At 35.7% G+C, this 14,775-nt stretch overlaps 1 protein-coding gene across 1 annotated transcript in view; it reads right to left on the bottom strand.

Moving 5' to 3' along the window:
- MMRN1 (multimerin 1) overlaps positions 1 to 14,775 on the bottom strand; it is a 61,428-nt gene that overhangs the window by 1,243 nt on the left and 45,410 nt on the right. The window contains exon 7 of the mRNA XM_007184093.2: positions 1,134 to 1,286. Coding sequence (XP_007184155.2) covers positions 1,134 to 1,286 — 153 coding nt within the window. The remainder of the gene's footprint in view (positions 1 to 1,133; positions 1,287 to 14,775) is intronic.

The following is a 14,775-nucleotide window of genomic DNA, read 5'->3' as shown; positions in this document are numbered from 1 at the left end:
TAGTAGAAGAAAAAAAGCCATTCATCAGACTTAACAAGAGCATATGTGTCTGAGTGTTTGCCCCTTTTCTTGCCTGAACTACCCAAAATTGCTTAGCCTCTCTGAGACTGTTTCTCCATTTAGATCAAGATAGAATGGTAGTAACACTCAATACCTTCCTCATAGAAATGCCTCAAAGATTAATTTGCATGTTGCTTTGATCTCTCCAGAGATGAAGGAATTCAAAGCACTCTATGATTATTATGGTATGTCAGAATGTTTTAAAGCCTCTTGCAGGAATTAAAGCTGACATGATGCAGAAACAATTTTTCCAGCACCTTGTCAAACAGTTTCTAGAGGCTAAAACAGAAACCCAATGAAATTGTATGCACAATCGAGAAGTAGACAAAAGCCATCTTCTATGTAATTAATGCCAAATGTACTTACAAAGGCTGAGATTTAAAAACAGACTAAAAAATTTACTCTTTATTATGCAGCACACTATTAAGAAAAGGCTGATCTGCAACATATTTTTTGCTGTCATTTTAAAGAGAATATATTTTAAGCCCTGCACACATTTTCTTGTATAAAAATCAGAAATGGTACACTCTGGAAGTAAATCTATAGCAACCAATACTTATGAAAGTAAATGGGCAAAAAGGCATCTTGTTCTACTCAATACATCTGAGCATGTTCTAACAGCCCTTAGCCAGTCAAAATGACACTATGAACTTGACCTTCACAGAAGACATACTGCTATTCACTTATTATGGCTTCATTTAAAGGATCAGATCTGATATGAATCAAAGACGTATTCTTTAACAACTTGTTTGAGGAGAAAAAGTTTATACTAGTTTGACATATATATACATATATATGTATTTTCTTTTAAGATGCACTAGGAAAAAAATAAGTGGGGGGGGGGGGAATTTTCAATAAACTGCCTCTATTATACCAATATTGAAAATTTCAACTAGTGTATATCAATGAGTTCACCTGACAAAATCATGTATGTTATTCAGTTAATTTGAGAAGTAAAAGGAATTAATCCTCAAGTGAGTCCAGATGAAGCAGGTCTAAACATTCATTCGTAAACAGTTCAAAAACTGTTTTTATGACATTGAGCAAATCCAAGGATGCGTGTACTTTCTTACCTGGAGCTAAAGCATTTTCTTCCACCACCTTGACAGTACAGTTGTGACCAGTAAAAGGATGTCGGCAAGCACAGATAAAGCTAGTTCTTCCATTTATACATGTGCCCCCGTTCTGGCATGGGGATCTACTACAGTCTGAATACTCCTCTGTTACTGAAAAAGAATCAAGATAAAAGAGGGTAAAAGTGACCTATTTTCCTGTTGATCTCAAATCATAGTTTGCAGCAGAATGAGAAATAAGGAAAATGCATTCCCAGGCCCAGGACACCCACCAATGTAATCATGGGACTTCATGCGAATCTCTGAACTACCTGAGCTGCTTCTTCTGAAGCCCTTTCCTGCTTTTTGGAAGTGGGACTAATTCTGTGATTCACTGCATTTATGTGTGATAAATATTAAGATTTTGGTCAACTGGAGAACAGATAGACTATCTGGACACACAATCATGGATATTTGGAACCAGTACATGACAAAAGTAATATTTCAAATCATTGGAGAAAAAAAAAAAAGTCTATTCAGTAAATGGTGCTAAGCTAATTGGATATCCATAAAAATATAAATTCCATGTGTGCAAAAGTACTAAATGTGAAAAAAACATATATAATTGCATTACAGTCAAATAAAAAGAGTATCTTTGTTGAGCTTTAAAATTTTGGAAAGCTCTTTCAACACAAACAAAATAAACAAAACACAGAGGCCACAAAAGAAAAATCCTGACATTTGACGACCTAAGAATTAAAACTCATTTGCAATGAAAACCACCCATTATTGAATTTCAAAGTGCCAGATTAAGAGAAACTATTTTTTTAACAGCTACAACAATCTAATGACTAATCATAGCAAATGAAAAGTTCTGACTAATCCAGAAGAAAAAGTATGTAACCCTGTAAAAATAGTGAAAAGTGGGCAAATAATATGAACTGGCAAATCATTGAACAAAAACTACAAAAGCTCATTAAAATTTTCAAAACTTATTCAACCTCACTACTAATTAAGGAATAACAAATTACCACCAACAACATTTTATCAGGTGGCAACATTTAAAAACAAAATAATCATGCAATATGAAGGAAAATGGGCATTCTCATACAATGTTGGTTAGAGCTTATATTGTTGGAACCTTTGAATAGGATAATTTGACCATATTTGACAGAATTAAGAAGGTTCATTTGCTTTGGAGCCAGAAATTTCTCCTGGCCAGAATATATATTCCAGACACCCTTGCATATGTATACAAAGATAATTATTCAAGAAAGTTCTTTATGACATTACTTGCACTAGTGAAAAATTGTAGGACACCTACATGACCACGGATGAGGGACTTATTAAATGAATTATAGTATCTTTCCATCAAGGAATATTAGACAGCAGTAAAAGAGTGGGGTAAATCCCCAATATGTTTGATTTGCTGAAGACGGCAAATTTCAGTTCACTTATTAGATATAGAATAATTTCAGTTATTTAGGAAGCCTCAAATTGTGAATATGGTTATAAACATAGTTCATAATTATGTGGAGAGAAAAGGTTGGAAGAATACATTACTGGCCACAGTTACCACTATGGCTCCACCTTGTGGAAATGGTGTAAACAGTTTACAATTCACTCATTTCAAATCACGGTCACTGATGATTTTTAAATTTAGGGTTATTTGTTTTAACATTTGTCTCAAGAGTGAGATCTATAAATATTTTAAATGATTCTACCTCATACTTAATAATTCTAATTCATATAAAATGTGACCAAACTGTATGCCTGTATAATTAGAATTTAAAAAATTTTTTTGAAGTGTAGTTGATTTACAGTGTTATGTTATTAGTTTCAGGTGTACAATATAATAATGCAATATTTTAACAAACTATACATTTAAAGTAATGATAAAATATTGACTATATTCCCATTTTGAGAAAAATATTTAATGGATCAGTGTCAAGTACAGAGCCTTATAACATACAACCAAAGATTGGTTGGCACTGATTTGTCAGTTGAAACTATTTGTATTTCATTATACAACCAGCTACAAATCTACTTTTGTATATCATCTGACTCATATTTTTTTACTTTGTTACTAAAATACTTTAAAAATGGTTAGGTACCTTTATAATAAGTTCCTGTACATATTTGTGTTCAATAGGCAATTTCTTCTTGAATTAACAGCAAAAATCAGACTCCAATAAAGCATCATTTTCTTTTTGACATCTTTCCTCATCCCTTTTGATAGAATTAATTGTGTGAATTCTCTTATTTGTTGTCTGATGCTCTGAAGTTCTGTTGAATTGATCATACCCTACTGTAACTGCTCACTTGTCCTTACTTCCAATGAGTGTGGGCTTTTGTGAGGTGAGGGCTCAGGTCCTCCATTTCTTAAACTTTGTGTCACTATTGACTAGCACAGTGCCTGACATATAGAAGTGCTAAATTGTCTTTTTAAAGACGAATAAACGAATCAATGGAAGATGGAGTAGATGACCTCATCCTTAATCTAATACTCTTATCCCTTCATCACAGTTTCTCAAACATCACGTAGAGTTTGTTGCTATGATGTCACTGGCATGTTTTTCTAGAGACATAGAATTATTTCAAGCAAACTTTCCACAGCTTCTACCTTGGGCTTCCATAACCTCTTAAACTCCTTCCAATCCATTTATTTTCTTTGTTGGAGATTGTACAATTAGTTAAGTTCTGCCAACTCAACATTCTACTATCTTGTGCAAAGAGTATAACTAATCTTTTAATATTCATTTCCCCACTCTGAACATGACTAACATTCTTTTACCGCTGTCTTGGAATGTTTCATAAGTCTCAATTAGTTCTGGTCTTTGCTTTCTGTGCCCTAATGTGTGCTCAAGTTACACTTTTCTATTAATCCTACTTCCATATTTCATAAATATTCATGTTAAATTTGAACTGACTGAAGAGCTCCTTACATTTTCAAAGCACTGTCTTTGTCAATATTTACCATTCTTTATTTTAATTACTTGCTTAATGTCTGAACTCCATGAGAAGAGGGATTGTGTTGAATTTACTACTCTGTCCACTCAACCTTTCTTGGCGCTCATTCAGCACCTATTCAATAGGTATTTGATGAATAAAATGAAAGGGCACTTTATATTGATGTCTTCTATTTTTATTTATAGTACCCCTAACATGTCATATATAATACGTTTTACATAACATAATGTTTTACTTTTCTTAATTACTTATTTAAATTATTTTTAAATTTGTAAAGCTTAGTTCTATTTTAGCATCAGTATTTTATTTTTTTATTTCTTCATTTAAACAGTAACGTTGTAGAGGGCAGATAACTCTGATCCTTGCTTAGGGCAGAATGGAGTTTGCAACAGGTTACTGAGGAGACCTATCACTGCCTCTGGGTGAGTTGTCATACACAGAGGAAAGCATTATACAAATCCACCAGTATCTGCTCTAGATACTGTATCCACACAACATTAGAATTTTTCTTTATCTTTCCTCCTGATGCCAATGCTCTCTAACATGTTTTCACCCTCATACCAATGGATACATTAATTTTCAATGCTATTCTGTTGCATCATTTATCAAAATTATACCTATCAAATAATGCTTATCCTTCCATTGCTCTAAAAATACTTCATATGTCCCTTTTCAACAACTTCTAGAAATGTGAACAGTTGTTTATATTAAATTTTCAAATTCATTGCTCTAATCACTCATATTCTGTTCATTGGTGTATAGACAGATGGAAATATTGTTTCCAATCATCTTTACTACTTTTCCTTCAACTGTCAGTTTTAATTTTTGTTCTTCTTTTTAAATCACATCTGTTGTTCTTGATATTGTTTCTGGGATCTTTTTTCTTAACCTTTCAAATATAATTTAAAGCTCATTTAATCATATCAGCAATCTTTACCAAATGAAGTAGCCCTGTCCCAGATGATTTACTATAACCCTTGTCATTAAACTGTTTTCATTTATCTTAAGCCATGACCCAGAAAATTTAATGTTTTTTATTTGATATTATCATCTGTTTTGCCTTTTTCTCATAATCTTCAATCAAAAGAAGTATTAAAAATGGCAAATATATTGAAATATGCTCAACAACGTTAGTCATTAGGAAAATGCAAAATAAAATCACAATTAGATACAGTAATACACTTATTAAAATGGTAAAATAAACAAAATTGACAGTGCCAAGTGCTGGCAAGGTTGTGGAGCAATTAGAATTCTCCTACATTATTCATGGAAATAGCAAGTGATTGGCCTGTCCTTATAAAGTTAAAGCTGTACTTATCTTACAACCAAGCTATGCTACTGTTACATATTAACTCCAGAGAAATGAAAACATATGTGTACACAAAAACCTGTATGTGGGGCTTCCCTGGTGGCGCAGTGGTTGAGAATCTGCCTGCTAATGCAGGGGACACGGGTTCGAGCCCTGGTCTGGGAAGATCCCACATGCCACGGAGCAGCTGGGCCCGTGAGCCACAGCTACTGAGCCTGCGCGTCTGGAGCCTGTGCCCCGCAACGGGAGGGGCCGCGATAGTGAAAGGCCCGCGCACCGCGATGAAGAGCGGTCCCCGCACCGCGATGAAGAGTGGCCCCCGCTCGCCGCAACTAGAGAAAGCCCTCGCACGAACCGAAGACCCAACACAGCCAAAAATAAATAAATAAATAAATAAAATAACGTAGCTATAAAATTAAAAAAAAAAAACAAACCTGTATGTGAATGTTTATAGCAGCTTTATTCAGAATCACCTCAAACTGAAAACAGCCAACATATCCTTCAGCTACTAAATGGGTAAACAAACTGTAGGACAGCCATACAACGGACTACTACTTGGTAATGAAGAGGAATACATGCAAGAACATGGATCTCAAACATATTATACTAAGTGAAAGAAGCCAGACTCAAAAGCTTACACACAGTGTATGAGTTAATTTAAAAGATACTCTGGAAGTGATAAAAGGGTAAGGGAAGAAAACAGATCACTGGTTGCCAGTGGCTGGGAGTGGAGGTAGGGTTTGACTACAAAGTTACATAAGAGAATTTTGGGGGGTGATGGAACTGTTCTTCATCTTGATTGTTGTGGTGATTGCATGACTACACATCTGTCAGAATTCATAGACTGCACATCAAAAACAGTGAATTGAACTCTATGTAAACCATACCATAAAAAAACAAACCTCTCCCCAATATTTTTACTTCTATTATTTTGTTTGCACAGGTCTCCTACATCATTATGTCTTTTTGTCTTTTTCTTTTTCTTAAAGACTTTGAGTTCAGAGAATCACACACTTTCCTTGTTCTGATGGTGCTGATTACTCCTCCCCCAACCCCCGTGCTCTCTTCAAATAAAGGAAATCTCCATGTTTCTGTCTTCAGTTCTCTTCTTTTTCTCTAGCTACCTAATTCACTTCTTTGCCCTCAAATATCACCTCTGTGCAATAATTTCCACTTTTTAGCTACAAGCCCTCCTTTGGTTCCAGACCTACATTTGTAAATGACTTCTGGACATTTCCATAGGGATAAGAGATATTTAAACTCATGTGTCACAGAATAAACTTCTCTTCCTGTGTACAACTGTACTTCCTCCTTAACCTTCCTATTTCCATTAATGGAATGACCAACTTCCCATCACAGATGCTTTATTTAAACTTTGGTGTTATTCTTTATTCTAAGAGTTTGTATTTTCAGTTAGCTGTTTTCTACTAAATATTTATTCACTTTTAACTAACATTCCTAGTTTCCATTTTGTTCCTTTCTCTATCACTATTTGAAGTCTTAATCTATTCAAGCCAGGGCTGCTGTAATAATTTTCTAACTGATCTGTGAATGAACTCAAAATAAATCTTAATAATGCACATACAAGGTGACGTCATACTCCTGCTCAAAAATTTTTAATTGTTACCAACAGGATGAATTTAAACATATTATACTCAACACAATGTGTAAATGGTTGAATAAATGCTCAGCCCAAAGCTACCTCTTCCATGAGATTTGCCCAAACATCCAGTTCTCAGTAAGACACGAAACTCTTATGATAATGAACTCCTATAACATTCATTTAGTGCTTAGTATATGCTGTGGCATGTTTCTTTTCTTTCACATTCAAAACAGCTTTATAACAACATAGTGTTCAAAAGCACATGGAAAAAATTTTAAAACATAAAACATAACAACCAAATATCACATTACTCTATAGGTACATCTTCCACTGTCAACTTTTAACAAAGTTTCCATTATATCCCCAGTTGCCTGCAGAATTCACTATTTTTCCCACAGTTGAAGCCTATCCCACCATCTTATTTAATAATACTGCACTTGGCTCCCAAAACACTCAGCACATCCCACAAAACTCTGCTTCTCTACCTTTCTCTGCTTTTTCTTTTATGCATAATATTTATCACCTTTTAACATACTATGTAATTTACATTTTTACTTACGGTTTTTTTTTCCTCTATCCTTGTTAGAGTGTAAACTCCAAGAAGATAGAAATTTTTAAAAATGTTATGATGTATCCAAAGCATCTATAACAATACCTGATTTTATTGGCACAATATTTGTGCTGATGCCTCTCGAATCTAAATATCCATGAAAATGTTTAAATTTAACACTTGCTTAGGATTATAAAGCCTAGAAAAGAGTTCTTAAAGGACTGTTGATTAACTATAAAAATTGATTTCCTTTTTTGTAAAAGTTAGATGTGTATTTTAATTCCTATATGACTCTGGCACAGTGACACACAATAACTTTCTTTCACTGATTTCTTTAGCTGTCCAAACACCGTGTAATAATTTTTCTGGTAATTTGTTCGAGAGGTGAAGAGACTTGAGTTTTCATTAATCCACAGTATCAACAAAGTCCCATGTGATATTTTCCCCTAAAACAATGATATTCAAAATAAGCAGCTTTGAATAATTCAAATTAAATTTATAATAAAATACTTATTATTTCCATTCAGATCCGCTTTGAGGCTGTGTAGAGTAAAACTGGCAATTACAACTTTTAGGGTATGTTTTTCAAATTTCATACGCAGTTAATATACGGCAGAGCTATTTTTTTATGCTGCAATTTTTTTGTCAGGATGCGAGTATCATGTCCACTCAAACTGCTGTGCCACATGGTCCCAATCTGTGATGTAATAATCCCAGCACATTCTTTTTCATGTTTGATAATCAACACAGCACAAAATAATACTATGTGCAATTTTGAACTTACAGTGTTGTCAGGGACTGGTGGAAAGACATCTATTCAGTGTATTTAATTACAGACCAGTTAATAATCAAATTTGGTGTCAAATCTTTGGTGTCAAAGAAAGAGTCTATTGTTGAGAAATAGCTCCTGTGATTCTTGTTAGAAAACGAATCCCAGCATATGCAGTGACTATGTAAATGGAACCTGGTATCCTGTCCCATTTCCTTTTTATTGTCAGACCATGTGTCATAAATTTTGGTTCAGATGTGAGTGTCAAATGCATGAGTTTCTGACTGTTCACCTTAGGTACCATGGTCACTTTATTGCAAGACATGAAGCAGGAAAGGATTGTCAATTTTGTCAGCATCCTCTCTTCAACTGTCATCCTTCCTTACAAAGGGGCATCCTCTGGAAAGCTAGGGGAGTCTTTTCTTCTCCCAGGGAACAATGAACAAAAACTAGTTCATTTAATATTCTTTTCAATACTGATATGTTTTATTGACACAAACTGGGGAGGCTGTCCCCAGAAGACAGGTTTGCTAACCAACTCTGACACAAAGAATATCTTGAATATCATGAGCAGAAAAGAGTCAATATAACAGGCCTGAGACTGCTGCCATTAGAAAGGCTGACTTGCAAGGATTTTCCCTTGATCTATGCCTGGGAACTTGGCTTCTCTCTATTCTCTAACTATTTAAAAAGTGTCTTTTGCAGTGCCCTGACTCTTCAGACAAGCTATATGGTTTATGCTGAACGTCTACTTTCCTTTTAGAGTATGGAGTTTTGGTATGTGCTCAACAGAGGGTGCTTATGTGACCAGCCCTATTATGGAGTGAATGTTTGTGTCCCCCACAAACTCATAGGTGGAATACCTAACTCCCCAGGTGATGGTACTAGGAGGTGGGGCCTGTGGGAGGTATTTAGGTCATTTAGGTATTTAGGGTGGCGCCTTCATGAATAGGATTAGTGCCCTTTTAAAAGGGACCCCAGAGAACTCTCTCACTCCTTCCCTTTCTGCCGTGTGAGAATAAAACAAGAAGTTGACAGTCTGCAATCCAGAAGAGGGCTCTCATCAGAACCTGACCATGCCGGCCTGATCTCAAAACTGTGAGAAGTGAATTTCTATTGACTATAAGCCACCTTATCTATGGTACATTGTTATAGCAGTGTGAACCCCAATAAAACCCTTGAGAGCTTAATATCTGAGGGTCTTCTCTGGGCAGAAAAATTGCACACATGTGACTGCATTTTTTGGTGACTGGAAAACAGAACACATAGAAGTACACCCCCTCATGGGAGCATAAGAAAGCCTATGGGGCTTCCCTGGTGGCGCCGTGGTTAAGAATCTGCCTGCCAATGCAGGGGACACGGGTTCGAGCCCTGGTCTGGGAGGATCCCATATGCCGTGGAGCAACTAGGCCCGTGAGCCACAATTACTGAGCCTGCGCGTCTGGAGCCTGTGCTCCGCAACAAGAGAGGCCGCTATAGTGAGAGGCCAGCGCACCGCGATGAAGAGTGGCCCCCACTTGCCGCAACTGGATGAATCCCTCGCACAGAAACGAAGACCCAACACAGCCATAAATAAATAAATAAATAATTAAAAAAAAAAAAAAAGAAAAAGAAAGCCTATGCATGGATTTCTCCAGACTCTTCCTGGGTCTTTCCCCTTGCTGATCCTATCATCTATTATTTCACTATAATGATCCTTAGCTGTGTGTATAACTAAATGCTGAGTCCCATGAATGCTTCTAGCATAGCAAGCTTGTGTGTCATTTTGGATACCTTACAAAACACATCGTAAACTCAATTCAAGTAGCTATCCTTCAAATTTTAATTAGCTTATATTCAATATTTTGTATAGAAGTCAACTTATCCTGAGGTATATGTGAGAATGTTTATTTTTTATGATATGGAAAAGCATATAAAGAGCTGAAATACCTTGGAAAAAACTCTTATTAAAACTTTTGTGGATATTTTTTAGTGCTTGTCAGTACCCATGCATTTTTATACATTTAAGCCTTTATATTTTTAATCCTGTTCTTTTTGATTTATTATGTGGTAAGCATAAGCTCATTTATCAACGTATGCTGAGTTTAAAACACAGTGACATAAATTGAAGATGGAACAATGGAATACCATGAGCATTTAAATTATGTTGCTACATGGAAATAATTACGTATCAAATATTAAGTGAAATTTTTAGAGAAAATAAAATATAAACATTGAATATAGCTGAGAAAATTGTATCGTATAGTCATAACTACCTCAATAATACACTGTATGAAAGTTGATTTCTTTGATTCTCAAACTTTGTAAGGTAGATATGTTATTCTAATTTTATAAATGGGGGAAGTAAGTTTTAGAAAAATAAATGACTTTTACAAATAAACACATTGCTAGGCAGGACTTAAACTTTGTTTTCCTGATTCCAAGTTCAGTGCTTCTTAGTCACCACAACTGCCTCTATGCTGTGTCACAAAATTTAGAAATGGTTTTAAAGTGATGTAAGACAGTAAAATATTCACTAGGTTCTTAGTTTTTCTTTTAAATTGCTTATATTCACAGAAATGATCATTTAAAAAGTTGTATTTGGTATACTGCCAAATCTGTTACAGAATGTAGTCTTTCTTAAGAAGAGTAGTTAAAGTGACAGTGATGAATAAAAGAGGTTTATTAAGGAGAGTTAAATACACTTGGTAAACACTGGAGGAACGGTTACAATAAAAAGTCCATGGTCTCGCGAGCGGAGGACGCATCCCCAGCCGTGCTGCTGACATCGTTACAACAATTCAATTCAGGATTCAGCTCCTCTTGCAAGGCAAGCAGCCAAACCCGCTCTGCAGGGTCAAATCTGCCGATTGCTCCACCAACAAATCTTCAAAGAGGAAATAAAATCCTCTTGGTGTCTACTGGACTATTGTTTAGAAACAAATCAAATATTTAGGGATTCAACCAGAACAGTTTATCAGCATTGGCCTGAGAGGAATCGTAATTAGCATAACTGAATGTGGGAATGGCTCAGAAGAAAGCGATATGGAAGAGAACTCTGAATGTTACCTCCTACTGCATCAGCTCAAAGAAGATATGGTGTGGGGCTTCCCTGGTGGCGCAATGGTTGAGAATCTGCCTGCCAATGCAGGGGACACGGGTTCAAGCCCTGGTCCGGGAAGATCCCACATGCCGCGGAGCAACTAAGCCCGTGCGCCACAACTACTGAGCCTGTGCTCTAGAGCCCACAAGCCACAACTACTGAACCCACGTGCCACAGCAACTGAAGCCTGTGCGCCTAGAGCCTGTGCTCCACAACAAGAGAAGCCACCGCAATGAGAAGCCTGTGCACCTCAACAAAGAGTAGCCCCCACTCGCCACAATTAGAGAAAGCCCACGCGCAGCAATGAAGACCCAACACAGCCAAAAATAAATAAATTAAAATAAATTAAAAAAAAAAAAAGAAGATATGGTGAACAACTGATGCCAACTTTCAATGACAACTGCCCACTGGCCATTAACACAGAAAAGCTAAACTGAAAAGTATCCCTTTTACTTCCTTCTGGTCAATGCAGAAACAAGTGGTAATATTTGGATCCTCAAGAAAGCAAACTCCCTGGGAATATCAACTCTGGCCATACGGAATATTCAGATATGGCCAGACTCTGAGATAGATATGATTCATCAAACACAAGCAGAAGGAAGAGAAAGGCAGGTGAATAGACTTCACAATCTACTTCAGTACAGTAGTTGAGCAGAGCCCTGAGTCCAACAGACCAGGAGTCAGGCTCCATCACTTACTAGTTGCATGACCTTAGGCAGGATACCTTAGTTCATCTCTCTGAGGGTTAGTTTACTCATCTTCAAAATAAGAATAATGATAGCTACCTCATAGATATTAAATGAAAGAACATATGTAGTAGAATTTGTACAGTGCCTGGGATGTAGTAAGTGTTAATAAATGGTATCCAATATTATGTCATTATAGTATTACTATTATTAGGCTTCAAAGGAGGTTATCAGTTATTAAAATTAAGATTAAACAGAAAGAGACTCACAGACATAGAAAACAAACTTATGGTTACCAAAGGGGAAAGGGGGAGGGAGGAGGGATAAATGAGGATTGGGATTAACATATACACACTACTCTATATAAAATAGACAAGCAACAAGGACCTACTGTATAGCACAGGGAACTATACTCAACATTTTGTAATAACCTATAAGGGAAAAGAATCTAAAAAAGAACATATATGTATAACCGTATAACTGAATCGCTGTGCTGTACACCTGAAACTAACACTATATTATAAATCGACTATACTTCAATTTAAAAAAAGAAAAAAAATGATTAAATTTTATAAACTATGTTTCTGTGGTTTTTGTTTCTACAAACTGCATTTATTCTGCAAATGATAGTGGCTATAATCTGAATAATATTATTGTGAGATTTGTAAAATCGTGATAAATTACCTTCTGGTGTTAGGTAGGGGAGTAATGTGGCTAGACAGTATTTACAGTATCATAGAAAAGTCAGAGGAAACACAGCCAAATTTAACTAGTGTGTCGGTGTGTCTCACAGTTGGTATCAAAGGAAGTAGTTTATTTTGCAACTGGTTTATTCTTAGAGGAGAATTTAGCCTGAGTCCACTGGTTTTATTATCTTGCACAGACTTTACCTGCTCAGCTGTTTAGTGAATACCATCAGTTTTATGACCCATAGAAGCAGAGCCGGCTTAATGAGCACGCATACCTACGCATCCACTTGAAAGGGCCTCACACATTTTTGTTGCTGATCCTGTATACAGTGAATATCTGCCTCACATATGAAATTAGGCCAATATACCTTTATTGCCCTGACATCATTATGGGTTATCTTTACAAAGATAAAGAACTTCTAATTAATTATTAACTTGAGGCCTATAAAAATTCTACTTACAGTAAATAAAGGAACAAGAAACAATTATATCCAGGCATCATTAAAAAAAAGAGAATCAGTACTAAGTTAATTATTAGCCCATTAAGCCCAATATTGAGTCAACTTGATATAAATATCTCAATGCAGTTTTTATAAGCTCCTAACATGCATTCTTTATAGTCTAAAAGTTTATTAGTTCTTATGTTCTACTGAGTCTCTTAACTCAATTAATTTTGAAGCTATTTAAATTTATACTTACTGGATAGATATGGGTATTTTTTGGTTTAAGGAAAAAAAAATGACACAGTTTGCCTGGTGTATGATCACACATCCTGTGGAGTTTAACTGAAACTCATTTGCAGTGGCCACAAGAGGACCAAGGATTAAAGTAGTATGAAGAAAGAACAAGTCAATATTTTTCCTAAAATTATTATTGTAAGAACATCTTGTACTGAAATACTACTTTTCTCTTGGAAACATGTAAGCCTAAATAATTTGTTCTGTGATCCCACATGGTAAGATTAGTCCTCCTGGGTCAGATTAATTTGGAAGGAGTCATAAACAAATAAGATAGTTTAAATTGTCAAGAGACAACTCAACTTTGTATTATTCTGTGATTTTTCATATTATCTGAACATTCAGAGATTAAACATGAAGGGTCATATTAAGCTAGGATAATGATTACCCTTTTGAAATGAAAAAGCAATAAAATTCAAAATTCATCCAAATGAGTGTATATTTTAACAGCAAACTCATATGAGAGGTTCACTGTCATTTCTTTTAGTAAGAGTCCGTAGCTATTCTTTTCATTATGGAAAGATTATTTAATATTACTCATATGCCAGACATCTTAATAAAACACTTCTTTCATACAGAGAGACTATTAAGTAGTTTATATGCACTACACTAAATTCCTCTTTCTTCCCAAATGTATGCTTCTCTGGTGTTTACAACATCTATCAATGGTACTTCTACCCTCTCATTTCCCAAATGCAAAACCTCAGTATATTCTAGATCTCTCCCCTCCCCAAGGGCTGTGTATTCAGGCTGCGAAAAGCTCATGTTTTTTTACAGCAATCCAGCCTGCAACATATTTCTACCAGTGAGCTCAGAAAAATACCTATTGCAATCCCATCACATAAAAGGAAGAAGCCGAGACCCAGAGAGGTGAATTACTCAAGGCTACACAAAAACATACGGAAATAACTAGGACCAGAATCATGATTTGTTGTTCCTTAGACCATTAATTTTCCCACAGTCTTTCTGTTTCTGTTGATATTACTTTCATGACACTATTCATACCCATCTCCTCTGATTCAACTACCTCTTCCTAAGATCTGGCTCTCATTGATCTTGCCAATAGTGTCCTAACTGGTATCTCTGATTCCTTCTTTGTGGTCATGCTACACACTACTGCTAGCTTCGTGCTTCTGAGACACAGTTCTCACCATACCCAATGCTCTGCTTGAAATTTTCAAAGACCACTCTTCACAAAATCATGTCTGCATGCCTTGAATGTATCTCCCCAAAATCTATATGTTGATATCGTAACTTCCAGAGATGCT

Source organism: Balaenoptera acutorostrata, chromosome 5 (assembly GCF_949987535.1).
Source record: "Balaenoptera acutorostrata chromosome 5, mBalAcu1.1, whole genome shotgun sequence".
Taxonomy (NCBI): Eukaryota; Metazoa; Chordata; class Mammalia; order Artiodactyla; family Balaenopteridae; genus Balaenoptera; species Balaenoptera acutorostrata.
Note: the sequence above shows the minus strand (reverse complement) of the source record. Positions and strands in the feature narration are given on the sequence as shown.